The 15078-nt window shown below is 35.7% G+C and overlaps 2 protein-coding genes across 11 annotated transcripts; both read left to right on the top strand.

Moving 5' to 3' along the window:
• The first annotated feature begins 1530 nt into the window (after positions 1–1530).
• Positions 1531–9766, top strand: LOC102596648 (protein FAR1-RELATED SEQUENCE 3-like). Of its 10 annotated transcripts, none has more exons than XR_001473481.1 (7): positions 1531–1731; positions 3092–5402; positions 5562–5645; positions 5811–5960; positions 7261–7375; positions 8945–9004; positions 9244–9760. XR_001473481.1 is itself a non-coding variant. In XM_015308904.1 (6 exons), the coding sequence occupies exons 2-5, from the start codon at positions 3159–3161 to the stop codon at positions 7369–7371; spliced, it is 2589 nt and encodes an 862-aa protein (XP_015164390.1). In that variant the 5' UTR covers positions 1531–1731; positions 3092–3158; the 3' UTR covers positions 7372–7375; positions 9336–9766. The 10 variants fall into 10 exon arrangements, 8 of the variants coding, with proteins under 8 accessions (XP_015164390.1, XP_006347699.1, XP_006347700.1 ...); XR_001473480.1 differs by having other exon boundaries at positions 8945–9123; XM_015308904.1 differs by lacking the exon at positions 8945–9004 and having other exon boundaries at positions 9336–9766.
• A 1639-nt stretch (positions 9767–11405) lies between these two features.
• On the top strand, positions 11406–14574 carry LOC102596321 (protein ENDOSPERM DEFECTIVE 1-like). The gene is made up of 2 exons (XM_006347636.2): positions 11406–11587; positions 12273–14574. Exon 2 carries the CDS (start codon positions 12302–12304, stop codon positions 14063–14065), a length of 1764 nt encoding a protein of 587 aa, XP_006347698.1. The 5' UTR covers positions 11406–11587; positions 12273–12301; the 3' UTR covers positions 14066–14574.
• Positions 14575–15078: the final 504 nt, after the last annotated feature.

Below are 15078 nucleotides of genomic sequence, written 5' to 3'. Positions count from 1 at the left end.
AGAGAAATCTAAAAATTAAGTAAATAATAAACATAAAAAGGAAAGAAAATAAATATAGAATATTAAGTTACGTTACTTTTTTTTTACCTTTTTAAATTTTATTTAAAGTAACTTAAATATAGAACTTTAAAAGTTTATTTTGTTAATTACCTTATAAAAATGTATTTAGACGGTTAGATTTATTACTATTTAAGTAAGATAAGTATTGTATTTGTAATGTAATAAGCCATTACGTTACTAATTATTATAAGCATATAAAAATAGTATTTTTCTGTTCACTTTTATTAATTTATATTATTAAAAAAATTATTTAATATATTATGATAGAGATGTTAGTGATTAGGGAAAGATAGATGGGCCGGATAATAAAATCTACTTAAAAGTACAAACATTTTTTAGGTAGGAATTCGAGTCCTATTAGGTTAACTTCTCAAACTGTTGAATGTGGTATATTTATGAGCTGATAAAGCAAACTCTTAATTTGATCTACTATTTTTATGCTAATATGCATGTTAGCTCTGTATCTTATGTATTTACATTAGAAAATAACATAATTTTAGTAGAAGCAAATCTTTGTTTTATTTATCTATTATAAAGCGTATATATTCCTTCCTTTTTTTCTTCGGTTAAATCTATTATTTTTTATTATTATTACCATATAATAACTCTATCGAAGAATGCATTTAAATGGATACTAAATTCATAAATATTCAATTATTACAACTCTAACATAAAAAAATAAGTGTTAGATGGTGCTAATTTAATGATTATTTTTCTTCTTTTTTTTCCGATAAAATTAATATCCCATGAATCTAAGTCAAAATTACAAATCTAAGTACTAAAATTTGTAATATAATTTATTTGAATTTGAAGTTCAAAAACGATCATTGAAAATATTATTAATATTTTAATTTTTTTTAAAACAAAGAATATTTCATAAATTTAATATATTTTCACACCGCGCATAGCGCGGCTAAGTTCACTAGTTTATTTATAAAAGCAAAAACGCTCAAGACGAGAGCATTTATTTTATTGCTTACATGTATATCAGTGTTATGATAATTTTTTTGTAGGAGCAGAAATGTCACTATCTCTTCTTATTAGGCTAAAACAGTGAAATTTGAAACTTGATGCACAATAAATTCAATGATCTAAAGTTTATTAATGTCCGTTATTTTAGCTATTTTTCACTTTGAATGAATTTTTATCTTTTCTCTCTCTTTTGTGTTAATTATTTCTTTTATTTTTGTGTATTAATAACCGCATCAATAAATGTATACTATCATAATTGATTTGATTTAGTTTTAATAGTTAAAAATTGATTTTGATTTTAACCAATAACCAACTTGTGTACGCCCCCTAGTCAAATCTATCAATATTTTCTTGAATTTATTGTCTAGTGTGAAATAATAAAATAAAATAAAATTGCTAAAAAAGAAAAGCAAAAGGAAGACAAACTAGAAGGAAAAAATAGAACAAACTATATATCAAAGGGAAAGAGTAATTAAGGAGTGTCAAGATTAAGAACAAATCAAAAGAAAAATATTTAGAAAGTGGAAAGAGAGCAGAGAGCCCCCTTCCTCTCCCCTCCCCCAGGCCCCCAGCAACGCCGGCGCCGCCGGAGCAGTGTTAGAGAGAGGTAACAGTAGTATGAGTAACATTCTGGTCTAATGAAGAATCATGGAAGCTTTTGCTACATACTGTTTTTTCGAACTCAGAACTGAATTTCAGGTTTATATTCTTCCTAATTTGCATTCACTTTCTAAATTTTTACCCTAATTACATAGTTTGTATCTACTCTCAACCCAATTTGCTAACAATTTTTGTTCTTGAGCAACGGAACTCGGATATCTCAGTGCTTGTGCTGACCTCGGGAAGAAATCACTAGTATTTTTTCTGTTTGTGGGATTTGAACCTGAGATTCATGATTCTCATCATGTTTTATTTTTCTGAATGTTTCTGTTGAAACTTGAAGACATTGCTATGTTCAAAACTGTATGGTTTGGGCTCTAATTTTTAGGTTACTTCTGGACATTTACTCTTTGATTCTTCTTCTCCTTGAAAGTACATAACAAACTGTACACTGTTATGGAGCAATTCTCTTTAACAATGAGCCACCTCCCACCAGCAACATGTAACTCTGTCAACCAAGGTTACGACGGATGGGAAGAAATCACCTAGTAAATTTTGGTCTGCTCGGTCAAGTTAAGCACTAGGTGGTGGTCATGGCTTGATAAAAAATTGGGCCGCGACAATTTGAGTAATTCCTCTGACTTTCAAACAAAACATTCACAAACTTTCTTCCTACATTTTTCATAATATTAAAAGAATATGGGTACCGAATCTCTCTTGTGAATACTAGATTTCCAATCACTATTCTAGAGAACATTTATGCCAGGTGAAGGATGTCACTTTGTGTGGCACTTTGATTCTCTAGATTTGCTTCCAAGGCCATTTGAAGTCTTGATTATCACTAACACTTGTCTGCTTATATCCTTCCTTCACCCTATTCTAGAAAATACTTATGCTCTTCTTTTTCTTCATGGAATTAGAGTTTGGGTATTGACTCCTTCCTCTGAGCATTGAATTCCCTTATCCCAAATATGTTTTATTTTCCTCTTTTTCTTAATTATCAGAGTTCGATACTATATCCCTCCTTAAAATATTGAACTTTGTTTATACTATTCTGGGGAGTCTTCTTCTCTCTGTGGTATTAGAATTTATGTACGAAGTCCCTCCTCCGAAGCCCAAATGCTTGAGTTTTGATTATTCTGGTAACCTTTTCAGCTGCTTTTCACCTGCCAATGAAGGCAACATGCTGGGAGATTTGTATCACCTTTCTGCTTTCTGGTGACTGGGAATATATAATGTTTTAAACAATATTATTTTTTCTTGTATTTATCCTAAACATCATTTGATATGCATTTCCATTTAAAAATTTGAGTAAGGAGTATGGCCAATTGGCCGTGTGTGTAAAACTGGAGTGTTGTCTTATTCTTTATATTTATTATTATAAAATATTGAGTCACTGGTTACCTTGTTCCAGTTCATATGATTTTAAGGCCTCCTATTGTTTGTTTCTTTTCATAAGAGATGGCAAGATGACGTTTTGACCAAGAAGAAAAAGATTGATTTGTCAATGTCAGTTCCCCAGCAAGATGAATATCGAAGTAATTGACATAGAAGGGCAGAAGAGGAAAAAAAGTGGGGAAAGAGCTGTTGAACCAAATCGGAATCCCAAACAGGGTTTGCCGGACAATTTTACTGAAAAAGACACTATCATTGAGGTTGATGATGGGGAAGAGAAGCCTTATGTGGGGATGGAGTTTCAAACAGAAGAAGCAGCAAAGAATTTTTTTGACGCATATGCTAGGCGTGTGGGCTTTAGCATACATGTTGGTCAGTACAGCCGCACTAAGCCTGATGGACCTATCATTAGTTGGGACTTCTCTTGTTCTAAAGAAGTTTTCAGAAGGAAGAATACAGAGAGTTGCAATGCTATGCTTCGCGTAGAGAGGAAGAGTTCAGATGGTTGGATTGTGACTAAATTCGTTGAGGATCACAATCATTCAATAGTGAATCCCAGCAAGGTGCATTACCTCCGACCTCGTAAACACTTTGCTGGTGCTTCCAAGACTGTTGGAGAGATACCGGGAGCTCAAACTGATATTATGGTTCCACCGGTTGTGGTTCCGGTGGACGGGAATCATGTATTTGTCAGTTCTAATGAAGGTGTTAAGGATGCTTCTCCTGTGGAGTCAAATCGTGTGACCAAAAACTTTAGCCCTGTCATACCAATAATGTTTATTCAGCCTTGCAGCCGAAAGAGAACTCTTGGAAGAGATGCCCATAATCTTCTTGACTATTTCAAAAAAATGCAAGCGGAAAATCCTGGTTTCTACTATGCTATTCAACTTGATGATGAAAACCGCATGACAAATGCTTTTTGGGCTGATGCAAGATCAAGGATAGCTTATAGTCACTTTGGCGATGCTGTTATTTTTGATACAATGTATAGACCAAATCAATTCCAGGTTCCTTTTGCTCCATTCACTGGAGTAAATCATCATGGGCAAATGGTTTTGTTTGGCTGTGGATTACTCTTAGATGAGTCTGAGTCTTCCTTTACTTGGCTTTTCCGGACCTGGCTATCTTCAATGAATAACCGCCCTCCAGTTTCTATTACAACCGACCAGGATAGAGCTATTAAGGCAGCAGTCAACCTAGTATTACCAGGTACTCGTCATTGCATCTGTAAGTGGCATATCTTACGAGAAGGGCAGGAAAGATTGGCTCACATATATATGACTCATCCTTCCTTTTATGGGGAGCTATATAGCTGCATCAACTATTCTGAGACAATTGAGGATTTCGAATCATCTTGGGCCTCTGTACTTGATAAATATGATCTGGGGAAAAATGAGTGGCTTCAAGCTGTATATAATGCTCGCGACCAGTGGGCTCCAGTATATTTTCGAGATACTTTCTTTGCTGCACTTCCCTCAAACCAGGGTGTAACCTCCTTTTTTGATGGATATGTTAATCAGCAGACAACTCTACCAATGTTCTTTAAGCAGTATGAAAGAGCTGTAGAAACTTCACTTGAAAGGGAAATGGCATCTGATTTTGATACAAATTGCACCGCACCAATGCTAAGGACCCCATCTCCAATGGAACAGCAAACAGCTAATCTCTTCACCAAAAAAGTTTTTGCAAAGTTTCAAGAGGAACTAGTTGAAACTTTTGCCCACACTGCCAATAAGATAGATGGTGATGAGACTCTAAGCAAATTTAGGGTTGCAAAATATGACGAGGATGACAAGGCTTACATTGTTATGTTGAACCTTGCCCAGATGAAAGCAAGTTGCAGCTGTCAGATGTTTGAGTATTCGGGCATCTTATGTAGGCACATTTTAACAGTTTTCACAGTGACTAATGTTCTCACAGTTCCATCTCTTTATATACTTAAGAGGTGGACAAGGAATGCAAAACTTGGACAAGGATCGGATGAAGAAGACATTGTTAAACAAGGAAATAATTCACTCACTTCACGTTTCAACCACCTATGTCTGGAAGCTTTAAGATATGCAGAAGAAGGGGCAGTTTCTGCAGAGACCTTTGATGCAGCGGTTAGTGCTCTGAGAGACGGGTTGAGGAAGATTTCTATTGTTGCAAAAAATGTTGGCAAACCTCTTAGCTCACAGGGAAGTGGAAGTACTCAGGATCGGAGCATAAAAAAAACTCCAGCTACTTCCGATACCGTACCATCTTTATGGCCTTGGCAAGATACAATGCCTCATCATTTTAACCTAAATGATGGTGGTTTAACTGCTGGTGACTTAAATCAGCCCACTATGACACCTGTGGCTATAAATCATGATGGTGGTCTTGCTGATAATGTGGTATGAAAACAAAAACTTGCCTCTTCTGTAACTTGTATATAACTACGGTTTTTTCCATTTATGATTTGTATTTGAATATACAGTACAAGAAAATACATGAATTTACCATGCAGATGAATTAATATGTTTTTTCTCCTTTGCGTATTTTGTTTGATGTAGGTTGTTTATACTTGTTTTAAGTCTATGACATGGGTGATTGAAAACAAGAGTCCTGCAAGTAAAGTGGCTGCCATCAATTTGAAGGTGTGTATACCTGTTTTGAAAAAAGATTCTCCTCTTGAGTCACACTCTGGCTGTTTACAGATAAACAGTTGAGTTGATTTTTCTTCCTCCCTTGACAAATAAATTTGATGAGATAGTAATTTCCATTGTGAAATTTTATTTGGACATATTCGACCCGATTTTCAGTTGCAAGATTATGGCAAGAACCCAGCTGGGGAAACAGAAGTTCAGTTTAGACTTACAAGAGTCACTCTGGAGCCAATGCTGAAATCCATGGCTTACATAAGTCAACAGCTTTCCCTGCCGGCAAATAGAGTAGCTGTTATTAATTTAAAGGTATGCATCATGAACTTCAAGAATTATTTCCTATTTCAGAATCTCATTAAATGAGTGAGGAGCAGTTGAATGGTTGCTTTCTGCTTCACATAATCTTAGATATATTACTTCAAGTTTGGCAGAGTTGGAGCAAAGCAAGTTCATTCAATATGCACATTCTGATTAGTTACACTGGAGGCATTCCGAAGACACTCTTAATATTAACATTAGTATATCAAATGAGCTTTAATATGTTTTTTTATTCCTGTAAATTTAATCACTTGAGCCAATTTGTGTAATTGTTAAATTTACTGCAATTGCTTCTGGAAGCTTTGCTGTTCTGGATTTTCTTCTCTAGCCGATGGATGATGCCATTTTTCTATCAAGGGAAAGAGTGTTTCTTTCTTTTGATGATTTGACGATTCTATCACCTGGCACCTACCTATTTATTCAATATACCAGTGAATATACCAAAATTATCACGTGAAAGAAAAGGCCTCTGTCCCTTCTCTCTTCTTCCCTTTCATATTCTGGGTATAGTTTTTGTGGTGTATAATCATCTCTTTATATTCAGGTGGAAAACACGCCATGTATATTTTTTGATGAAGTAAGTTGTTTCATTACCGGCATCAAGAAGATGCAAAGAGTACAAAAGTAGATATGCTAGCTCCATTAATGATAGCAGTTAAGACATGGGAGCCAGACACAAATTCAAAAAATCTAGAGGAGACTTAAACATGACTATGTCTGGTCTAGAGTTAAAGAGCTAACAAAATCGAAGAAAGCAGTAGAACTATTCACATAAGACTGGTTGGACCAACAAAATAGACTGAACAAACATTTAGCTTTGAGTGAATGGTTAGGAGTTGAAATTCCATCAAAACACCGACATTCCTTTCTGTCCATAGGCACCAAAAAATACATGCTGGAATCATTCTCCAGGTGTTCCTGATGGCCCTATCAACTCTCCAGTGGCCCCAACTCACAACAACTTCTCTGATAGTTTGAGGCATCACCCAGTTCAAACTGAAAAGGGAAACGAACACAAAAAAACACGCCATGCATGTTGATGAAACACTCTGCCTGGCTCTGCTATTTAATTCCCTGATATGACTCTCTAAAGTGTCATTCATGACAGCTGAAATATAAAGAGATAATAGATCCGTATGAAGTATTAGATAGAAAAATTGATCATCTTGATTGTCGACCAGCCTTGAATCTCATTTCACCTTGTCGATTGAGAGGATAAATGTCAGTTGAATGCAATGATGTACTGTCCTTTAAGTTGCGAACTGATAGTTTTTGTCCTTTTCTGTCACAGCTTCAAGATACTAAGACACCTTCTGGAGAGACTGAATTGAAATTTCAAGTTTCAAGGGATACACTAGGATCAATGTTGAGATCGATGGCTTACATTCGTGAACAACTTTGAGCAGGTGAATACTGCTTCTCTTGTTAGTCTTTTCATAAGAAGTAGAAGCATCAAATGATTTATTTGAGATGTGAAAAGCAATTGAAATAAATTTTAAGTGTCACCTGAATAGTGTTTTATATTTTGTGTTGATATATATCTTGCATACATCAACCTTTAATGATTCTATACCTCTTGTTTAAATTTGTAAGCTTGCTCTGTTTCTGATGTTTTTCTAAAGAGGTAGTCTCTGTAGCAGAGTTGGAAAAAGTACATAGGATCCATGTGAGTCGAACAAGAATAAGTAAATGCACATTGGATCTGAGTCACTCTGATGAATCAGCAGCATTCTTTTGAGAGATAAGGATGAGATTTTTACGAAGTTAATAATTATAATTATTTGATGGGAAGAACCTCACATACGAGCAGCATTCTTTTGAGAGATAAGGATGAGATTTTTACGAAGTTAATAATTATAATTATTTGATGGGAAGAACCTCACATACGAGCAGCATTCTTTTGAGAGATAAGGATGAGATTTTTACGAAGTTAATAATTATAATTATTTGATGGGAAGAACCTCACATACGAGCTGTATACAAGAAGAGCAGAGATTTTGTACAAAAACATGATTCTTTGCAAAGGGCATTGTATCATCAATACAGGAATACTATACGTGCTCCAGAAGTGTCAAGAAAATGAAAGAGTTCACACTACTTTATCCAAAAATGAAAGAGTTCATACTAATACAAAAGCCTTTTCATTTCTTTCTCTATGGTTTAAAGAGGTGTCAAAGGAACTATTCCCTTTCTCTTCTCCATATTTTAGCATCCACTTAGCATATCTCTAATCCATTGGATCTGAACACATTTCACACTACACACTAATATGCAATTGGAGAGTGAAGCAACAATTAGTTGACTCTTAAAGCAATCTACCATGAATAACAAATGCATCACAAAGTAAAGACAAAAAAAATAAAGTTGACTCTTAAAGCAATAATTAAACCTTTAAAAGTAACTAATTTCCAAGTCAAAGACAAATATGTCAATAGTTCCTATCAACAAATGCTTTGTGTGGTGCAAAAAATAAAACATACGAGAGTCTCAGTGACAGTTTCTTTTAAATAAACATCCTGGCGAACTTCAACGTCCTAATGTTACAATTAGTTGTAGTTATAATTTGTTACATAATTTTAAATAAGGATTCTTTTTATATAAAGTAGAATCTGAATCGATTTTATAGTGTCAAGTATTAAGACTTCTTGCATGGTTCAAATAAGGAAAGATTTGATAACCAAAATTTAGTTGATTTCTAAGTCCTAAATATTATGAGAATAATTAAAGACTATTTTATCTAGTGTGAAATTAATTTTTAAATGATAAAAAATGACCTTTGTGCTTTTAATATAGTATAGATATAGATAGATGTCTTCTATTCTTTTGTCACCAAATCTCATCGTATCATCTTCGCTTTTATTTCTTTACTCCACATATTCAATTCTGTGGTGTATCTGTTATTCTATTAGTGACACTAACTTTGTGGTGGAACTTTTTTATTTACCTGGTAGAGTTATCATCTTAATTTTCTGCAGAATCCTCTTTGTTCGACAAAGAGAAAGAAAGCGCAAAAGACTGAAGTTTGGCTTCTTGGGGTAAATAAATGTTCTTTCTTTAATCCTTTCCTTTTTCTTGGGAAACGCAAAAGGACTTCAGGAACATCTGTTACCTCAGCATCATGATTTGGCTATCCTTTGATTGAATGAGGTCTACGGTAAGTCAGAGAAGAAAACCATCCAAAAGACCAAATTGGAGATATTGGAAGATTGATAGACTTCTTTTCCCTACATCTCTTTTGTTAGTTGCTCATCAGTTTGATGTATTTCCTCTCCAGATTGCTGAATTGTTGGCTGCGCTGCTCATCATCATATAAGGTGTTGCTGTTGATGTATGACAATAATGAGTCTTTTGCCACATATTATGTAGGAACTCCTTGTAAATTGCTTCTGGAGTTAGAGAGAATACATACTCACAGCTGTAGTTATCTCTAGCAGGCAGGCAGCCAGCCACTCAGTTTGTTCTATTTTCGGTTAGCACTTATTCTAACTGTTCCATGTAGTTGACCCAACATACCATGTAATTGTATGCTGAAAAATTAGTTGTACATGTCTGTAAGGAGGACCCAGCAAAGAATGTTAATCATCTTAGGTTAGTAGTAGTTTGCTTCATTTATAGGTAACTTATCATTTTTTTTTTCTTAACCAAAAAAAAAACTGTCATTTTTTTTCTCTTCTTTAGGATAGGTATAAGTGTGTAATCTATTATTTGTATTCCTGGGTAAGCTGCCTGTGTTAATACTTAATACTATTCCCACGGGAACGTTTGAGGGATATATCTCTTATCATTATTTTCTTCTTTGTTCCTGTTTTATTTCCTTCTTTCCTTCGTTCTTTAATGTTTTGTCGGAGACGAAACAGGCTGAAATACATGAAGCAGGTTGGGGTTGACTTTCAGTTGTTGGTGGAGGTTTAACTTATGATATGTAAGACACTTCAGTTTCAACCTTGTTATCTGAGGGGAATCTTGATTTACCTACCTTAATGTTAATTTTAGCACCTGCTTGATTTGATCTTGTTCTATATATAATCATCAAATGGTCATATGTATAATTGTTTGGTTTTGTATAAAAGCTGAGTGATTTACTTGAGCCCCGAGGGTCTATCAGAATAGTCTCTCTACCTTCACAAGATAAGGATAAGGTTGCGCACACACCACTCTTCTCAGACCTTACTTGTGGGATTACGTAAAGTTTAAGCTGGCTTTTGGCTGGATGAACAATGAAGTATCATTGTCATGGGATGTGGCAACTATTTGTAATATATGTCTCTAAGAATTATTTACATTTATATCTTTTATTGTTGTATGAACTATAAGATAAAACTCTAATATTTCAAAGTGGCATGGAAGATCTATTTGTTTATTTATTAAGTTCATAATATCCATACTCTTATACAATGAACCAAATTTATCATGACAAATACATTAATTACTAGCCTATTGCTCATTTCTTTCATTCAACTTAAAATGGTTAGTTATTTACAAAGTATCCCTTGGGTTTTATCGTTCCCTTGTGGACTTTTAATTAATTCTTTACTAAATTTAATTATTACGATTAACTATTCAAGTTATTATCCAAGAAATGATTATAATTATGTATCTACTATTCAAGTTGCATGTTTGTCCTTAAAATGGATTGGTTTTCAATTTTTGTTCTTTAGAAATTGAAGTCATGTTTGGACATAATTTATAGGATATTATGATACAAAAATAAAAACAAGTTGATGACTCTCGAGAGTTTTTATCGATGGAGTCCTTTGACACTTCGATGTCGACTCATCACATCTATGGTTGAAGAAGGTCCCAAGAATTTGATTGTTCACTGATTTAAGAGGTACGTGAGTTAGGTTTAGAACGTCATGAGACAATTCGGTTCCTATCTACGGATGGTGTTAAAGGGAGAAATGCGAGGAGCCAACCCTAGTACGAGAGGATTGGATTAAGTTATCATGTGGTGTACCAGTTGTTATGTCAATAGCAGAGCCGAACAACTAAGTTGGTATGGCAGAACTATTGCCTCAAAGAAAATCCTTCTCTATACAAGTTCTCGAACGAAGTTTTTGAACGAACTTCCATAGGTGGTGGAATCTATTGGCATAATGCACGCTGGAACATGGAAATTCAAGGTCTCATGAACTATTACTGAAAACCATGCTCTACGAAAAAGTTGTTTGTTATAAAGGTCTAAATTAAAGACCAAACAACATAGGGACAAAAAATGTAAGCGACTCCTTTTTCTAGGCCCAACACTTTTGGTTCTAAGACAGGCCCATCTCAGTCAAAGTTCCTTTTATTATATGGGCTGGCCCGCCCCCTGGACCCATGGGCTCAATATTTTACGCCTTATCGGTCGGATTTATCGGCAACGGCTACTTCTTTTTACTCTCTTCAACGGCTATTTTTATTGCAGCAGTTTTATGTTTCTCTGTTTCATTTCTCTCACATCATCTCTCTGTCATTTTTTTCTTTAATTTGTCAAAATTCCTCATTGACCTCGCCGGAGAAGGACGGACAGTCAGTTACTCCAATTTCCATCTGAAATTTTTTCAGTTTTCCGGAGTTTCTTCTTCGGCGACCAATTTCATCGTTGAAACTTCTTCTATACACTGCAAATCTGAACTGTAAGTTCTTTTTTTTTTCGTCTCCAGAATAGAATAGAAGTATCTGAACAGGGTTCTTATTTGTTGTTCTTAGTGATTTCTATGTGCCGATCTGCATTTTCTTTTGCTACTGATTTGATTATGACTCCGCTGTTGTGTAATGGGCATGCTAATTACGTACTAATTACAACATATCCTGTGTAATTCTACAAGTGGAGTCTGGGGAGGATCGGATGTACTCGACCTTACCCCTGCCGTTGTTTGGGTAGAAAGAAAAGGCAAGAAAACAGTAGAATTGTATACCTTCTGCAGTAGGGTTTCATTTTCTAATTATCTCAGATCTAGTTATTTGAAGTCAATCAATTTATGTTGCATTGCAAAGTTATCTATCTAAATTTGCCTTAAAGGCTAGTTTGTTGAAGCTTGACAACTGTAGTATCATTTTTCAACTTTTGGGCGTTCCTTAATCCATGTACCATTTATGTAGCAACTTGTCATTAGTCTGCGGTGATCATCTTGCATATCAACTGCTTCGTTTGGTTGCTGCTGTTTAGTACATTTTGGTGCTTTGGTCGTTAATATCTCAATAAGACGTATTTCGTAGTTTCGCTTTTCTTAATTTTTGTGAGCAAACAGCATCATATGTATGATCTGTTGATATATCTGTTCATGTTATAGTATATATTGATTACAATTTTTTCAATAGGATCAAGTTGCTTCAGTTAAACAGCAGTAATGTCCACTGTTCAAAGAAGGCAGCAAACTGTAGATGTTCCGAAGGAAAATGGAGGTGCTAGAGTACAGCAACAACAACTCCCAGATGTTATGCAGTCAAGGGGTGGTAAGATGTCCTCCAGGCCTGACACCCCTTCAGTGACAGGTACTGCTAGGATTATCCCATCTAGATATAGGCAAACTCCTCAGTCTGTACTCCGTTCTAGTTCAACGAGTAATCCTGGATATGCATCGGTCAGTGCTGCTGCTAAACTTTTGCAGGAGGTTACGGGTACTCCTATAAATCCTTGTGCAGTGTCCTGTGGTGATGGAGCAATTGTCCATAAAAAGTTCTCGAAAGTTTCAACAAGCAATGCTGTAGATGGCTGTGCTGTTGCTACTGAGAGCACTTCATGCCCGAATTCTCCAGTCTGCACTCAGAGAAAGCAGCAGCACATTAAAGTTCCCAAGGACAATGGAGGCACCAGAGCACTTCAACAACAACTTGCAGATGCTTTGCAGTCAAAAAGTAGTAAGATCCCCTCAAGACTTGACACACCTACCGTGACTGGTGCTTCTAGGGTTGTTCCATCTAGATATAAGTTCACTCCTCAGTCTTTGAACCGTCACTGTCCAACCAATACTCCTGGAGGAGCAATCAGTGCGGCTGATAAACTATTGCGGGAGATTACTGCTACACCTATAAATCCTTGTTCGGTGTCGCAGGATGATGGAGCATTAATCTCCAGAAAGCTTTCAAAAGTTTCAACTAGTCCTTATGTGGATTCTTGTGCCACTGGTACTGCTACTACTAAGGGAAGTTCATGCCCGAGTTCTCCACTTTGCACTCAAAACAATAAGACGCGGATGTTATCAGCAATGAGGTCTTCTATGTCCGAGATTGATAGATGTCTTACGGAGAGAAATAGAGACAGTTCAGTTGATGAATGCAGTTCATATAAATCTGCATCTTCTACTTGCGCTCGTTCACTGCATTTGCCAACAGCCAATAACGAAAACTCCTCTTCTTGGCTATCTCTTAAACAAAATGACATGTTTGCTTCTAGATCATCTTTCAAAATGGGGAGCCTTTGCTTGCCTCCACATCCAACTTCCAATAAATTGGGAGCAGATGCTAGGAAAGGAAGGAAGGGTTTCAGTGATCAGGGAGATGTGCATTCATTGAAGTTGCTCTACAACCATCACCTTCAGTGGCGATTTGCAAATGCCAAAGCGGAGGCCTCCATGCACACCCAAAGACATGATAGCCAGAGCAAACTTTATTCCTTTGCACAACAGTTATCAGATCTACGCAAATCTGTAAGCCAGAAACGCGCTGAACTTGGGGTTTTGAGAAGGATCAAAACTTTATCCACTATTCTTGAATCACAATTACCATGTCTTGGTGAATGGGCTAACCTGGAAGAGGATTACTCAACTTCTCTGTCAGGTACAACTGATGCCTTGCGCAATTGCTCTCTGAGACTTCCTATTGGCACGGAAGTTCATGTTGATGTAAGAGAGTTAGGAGATGCTCTTAGTTCATCTACAAAGGTGATGGAAATGATCGGTTTGCAAATTCAGAACTTTATGCAAAAGGCAGAAGAAACAGAAAGTTTAATTTCTGAACTAGCTAGGGTGAGTGGTGGAGAGAAAGCTCTTGTCGAGGAATGTGGGGATTTATTAATGAAGACATATATCTCAGAGGTGACAGAATGGAGTTTAAGGGGACAGATGATTCAAATGCATCAGAACAACCTTTATCATCAAGTTCAGAAAGAATGATGATTCTTGTCACTGTTGTGGAAAACTATTCGCTCTTGTCAGCTAATAAGGGGGAGGGCGTTCCATCGGAATCTTAAAGTATATCATTTGCAACTGCGGGAATGTCATGTGCATATATTTGAGATGATCTGCAATATCAATTTTTTCCATGAGTTTCGTTTGTATAACAAGTAAGAATCTTTGTCAACAACATTGTAATAAAGTTGTGCCTTTGGGTCTTGAACACCTCGTTGTAAATTTGCTGCAACTCACGAGGTGTTTTTTTCTCATATATCCATTATTGTCTCCATGCAAAATCTGTCTACGACGTTGGGTGGTAACTAAACATAGATTAGAAATGATAAGGGCAGAACTGTTGGAAATTTTTGAAAGAAAACTTGCTAACTAAAAGAACACAATACCTATTCTGAAGGGCAAACTTCCCACTTTCTCTTTGTTCTCCATTCCTAAAAGGGTTAGAAAAGAGAATGGACAAGGAGAGGAGTATGAAGTGGGGCATATGAAGTGCATCAAGGAGTTGTGAAGTATATTCTAAGGGGGATTGTTTGGTTAGTGGGATAATGCACACTTATTTTATCCCGCATTTGGTTTACGGGTACTAATTAGTCTCGAAGACATCTTGTATTAGAATGGTGACATTAGCTATCCTATATAGAAAATAAGATAAGCTAATCTCATGAATTAGTCTCGAAGACATCTTGTATTAGAATGGTGACATTAGCTATCCTATATAGAAAATAAGATACGCTAATCTCATGAAATATTCTTATCTATCCCATTCCCAGTTGTTTCTTGTGAATAGGCTATCTTTGATTGGTGCTTGAGCCAATAGTTAGTTAAAATGAAGAATAATCCAATAGTATGAAAAATAATTAACTTCATGAATTTTTAAAATGTATGGCTGCTCATTAAAATAATACTTATATACCAAGTTAATTGGCTAGAGGTTGCAATTATTATTGGCGAACGATAAAATATATTAACTTTCTCTTAATTCATTTGCAATCCAGGTT

This window comes from Solanum tuberosum, unplaced genomic scaffold (assembly GCF_000226075.1).
Source record: "Solanum tuberosum cultivar DM 1-3 516 R44 unplaced genomic scaffold, SolTub_3.0 scf00092, whole genome shotgun sequence".
In the NCBI taxonomy this organism is placed as follows: domain Eukaryota; kingdom Viridiplantae; phylum Streptophyta; class Magnoliopsida; order Solanales; family Solanaceae; genus Solanum; species Solanum tuberosum.
This window is presented reverse-complemented; position numbering and strand designations above follow the sequence as displayed.

Bases quoted from the DNA above. Each gene is read 5' to 3' on its own strand.
- LOC102596648 (XM_015308901.1), top strand. From the start codon at position 3,159: ATGAATATCGAAGTAATTGACATAGAAGGGCAGAAGAGGAAAAAAAGT. The intron at 5,403-5,561 runs GTATGAAAACAA...TGTTTGATGTAG, and splicing joins GTGGTCTTGCTGATAATGTG to GTTGTTTATACTTGTTTTAA. The intron at 5,646-5,810 runs GTGTGTATACCT...CCCGATTTTCAG, and splicing joins TGGCTGCCATCAATTTGAAG to TTGCAAGATTATGGCAAGAA.
- LOC102596321 (XM_006347636.2), top strand. From the start codon at position 12,302: ATGTCCACTGTTCAAAGAAGGCAGCAAACTGTAGATGTTCCGAAGGAA.